At 45.9% G+C, this 2,892-nt stretch overlaps 1 protein-coding gene across 2 annotated transcripts; it reads right to left on the reverse strand.

The window, feature by feature from the left end:
* Positions 1 to 934: 934 nt before the first annotated feature.
* Positions 935 to 2,689, reverse strand: LOC125527972 (uncharacterized). Of its 2 annotated transcripts, none has more exons than XM_087540497.1 (2): positions 2,509 to 2,689; positions 935 to 2,409 (listed from the first exon to the last, which is right to left on the reverse strand). In XM_087540497.1, the coding sequence occupies exon 2, from the start codon at positions 2,378 to 2,380 to the stop codon at positions 1,148 to 1,150; it is 1,233 nt and encodes a 410-aa protein (XP_087396623.1). In that variant the 5' UTR covers positions 2,381 to 2,409; positions 2,509 to 2,689; the 3' UTR covers positions 935 to 1,147. The 2 variants fall into 2 exon arrangements, with proteins under 2 accessions (XP_087396623.1, XP_048548445.1); XM_048692488.2 differs by having other exon boundaries at positions 935 to 2,393; positions 2,509 to 2,688.
* Between the last annotated feature and the right edge of the window lie 203 nt (positions 2,690 to 2,892).

Here is a 2,892-nt window from a genome sequence, read left to right on the forward strand (position 1 = left end):
AACTTGTTAGCCTCACTCATGCTTGGATCCAAATACTAAAGAGACTAAAATCAAGTTATTGAGCATTTATTATCTTCCAAACCATCCAATCCTGAACTCGTATGTGTTAAAGTAGAGGAATTAAATGAGGAGAGAGAGGGCTAATACACATTTTAGTAGGTTTCCTATGACTAAAAAATTTTAGCCTCAAAACTAGTCCTAGCCTCTCTTTAGTCAGGGGTGCTTGGAACTTTAGCCTCTAAAAAAGACTATTTTTAGTCTGACTAAAAATAGTCCTTTGGATCCAAGCACGCTCCTACTAGTACTAGCTTCATTATTTAGTCAGACATATTAACTCAATCGGCATAATAATGATGTTCACTAGCCGCTCTGCTCAAGCTAAATCCATGCATTAACTAAAAGTTGAGAGAGAACAATTAATAATCTCGATTCAGGCATTCAGCGGTTGATCATCATCACGTCTTCTGGGTTCAGCCACCGAGGCTGCGGATGGAGGTGGCACTGTTGGAGGACTTCCGGGCGAGGGCCTTCTCCCTGATGTCCATCGCCGGCCTGTCAGGGTTCTGGCAGGCCCGCATCCCGCTGGGCACCCGCGGTGGTGTCCCGGTGTCGGTCTTGCTGGTTGCTCTGCATGGCGTGGACCGCTTCCGAGGATCTCCACGAGGCACTCCGAGCCGAGGTCCCAGTAGCCTGGGGCTCGTTAGCTTAGCCTAATTATCGTATCTTGCTGAATGCTCCAGTACAGGAGGTTGTATGATTCTCTCTCAAGATATGCAATATATAGTGTCAAAAGCAGAGCAGGGCTGGAAGAGTGTGTGGACTACAAACAGATTTTGATGATGATACCAACAAATTCAGACCGGCGATTAAAACAAACAGAAATACTTCACACAACACAACAACCCCTGCTAATGCTATGCACTTCAGAATAATCGCAAGCAACGCACAAATGTATTAACAAAGAAAATAGGAGTGCCTCCTTAAAAAAAGAATGATCCAGTGCCACCAGACTTACAGAACATAGGCAGATAATATCAAGCACATACTTGTTTACAAGCCATGATAAATACTGGCACCTAAGCAATCCATCTCATAGAAGCTAAGTAAGCAAAGAAGAAAACTTTTCTCTGCTCCCAAGTCTGAACTTCTACCGCCTTCTCTTTGAGGCCCTCCTAGTTTTGGCGATCGGCTTCGAAACAGAAAAGGATACATAACCATGTGCCGAGAACCAATGCATACGGTAGTCCGTCATACCAGGTTGATTGATGAAACAATCAATTGCCTCTGTTTGTATTTGCTCCTCCTTTTGGTGTAAGCTACTCCCGTCCGGGAATTCATCCGAGATATGAGGCAAGAAGATAACTTCCATCTGTAGAGGTGGCCAGGCCTTTATGGCGTTTATACGCGCTTCATCAGTTGAGCTCCGCGAGCAGTACTCGGAAGCTGAAAAACAGCTGCAAAAAGTAACTGACATAACTTCTTGTGGAAATCTGCCGGTTAACTCAGATGAGATGATATTGCTGGCACAAGGCTTGCTGAGCCCATTAGCTATGCAACAAAATGGGTCTGGAATCGACTCTGTAGTCAATTCAACCAAGCCTTCGCACCATACTGAATCGAAATATGAAACGTCTTGTGTGGGTAAATGGGAGAGTTCCCCAGTTGCATCTTCAACCAAAGACTTGAATTGAGGCCCAAGTGACCGCAAACATTTTGCGGTAATTCCAACTATGTTTGTGCTTTCGTATAGTCTTAGAGCCACCACCAGTCGACAAGTTTTAAGTGGCGCCTTGCGATCTTTGTAATGAAAACATAGCCATGCGACTCTACCATACTCTTCCACAGAATCCGTGGATATACCAAGTGAGAAAGCCTTGCTTCCTCGCACCATGTCATAGCGCAGACCCTTGCCTTGAAGAAGATGTCTGATGGGAGAACTGAGAAACCTGTAGTGAGAAAGTGAACATCCAGACTCCACGTCCCTGACAAACCTGCCGGCTTCCTTGACAAACCGCTCAAATCTTCCAACAACAGAGCTACTCAGCAAATCTTGATCTGGGACAATGAAAGAGGGCAGCACAGTATGCATAATCTTTCTGCGTAAAGAGGGTACCATTTGCTGACGACCCCTCGCCCTGCTGAGCAGATCACCGCACTCCTCGGAGACATCCTTCAACTTCTTCTTCAGGCAAAACAACGTCATGATAGTGATGGGCATCATCCTGGTCCTCTCGAGCGCCAAATTCAATCTCATGTGCGCCATCTCCATCCTCTCAATGAGTTCCTCCTGGGACGCCTTTTCGCCGCGGCTGCTGAACAGGAAGGAGACAGCTCCGCTCACAGCCTCCTGCACAACTGCTGATGTTACCATTTCCTCCATTGCTTTCTTTTCCCTGCAGGGAAATAAAACTGGGAAATATGAGTGAGCTTCATTGATCAATAAACTTGTGATAGATAGATAGATAGATAGATAGAAGAATATATGCCTGGAGTGGGAGAGGAAGATACCTTCTCGTTGTCGATTTCGCCTTTCTGGGTAGCAGAATCAAGCTGGCGAAGCGAAGTGAAGACAAAGAGTATGGATGGATGAGATGGCTAGCTGACTGTAGGTGCAAGAACGACTGAGCTAGTGAAGGAGCATCCTGAATATAAGAGAGGAACTGCTAGCTAGGAAGCAGCCAGGAAAATGGTGAACGCTTAAAGATAAGAGGAAGCAGCGAGGAAAGTTGTGAACACCGAAAGTTAAGAGGAAGCAGTGAGGAAAGTTGTGAACGCCGAAAGTGCTGGTTGTACTATGAGGAATGCCACTATGAACACAGTGTAATTCTCGCTGTGGTGCTACAGAGCGGTGAACTACCATCCAAGCACAGAGCGGCACCTCATAAATATCCC

This window comes from Triticum urartu, chromosome 2A, assembly GCF_056163025.1.
Source record: "Triticum urartu cultivar PI428250 chromosome 2A, HENAU_Tu73, whole genome shotgun sequence".
NCBI lineage: Eukaryota > Viridiplantae > Streptophyta > Magnoliopsida > Poales > Poaceae > Triticum > Triticum urartu.

What these genes read in the sequence shown, in the direction of transcription:
- LOC125527972 (XM_087540497.1), bottom strand. Translation starts at nt 2,380, where the DNA reads ATGGAGGAAATGGTAACATCAGCAGTTGTGCAGGAGGCTGTGAGCGGA.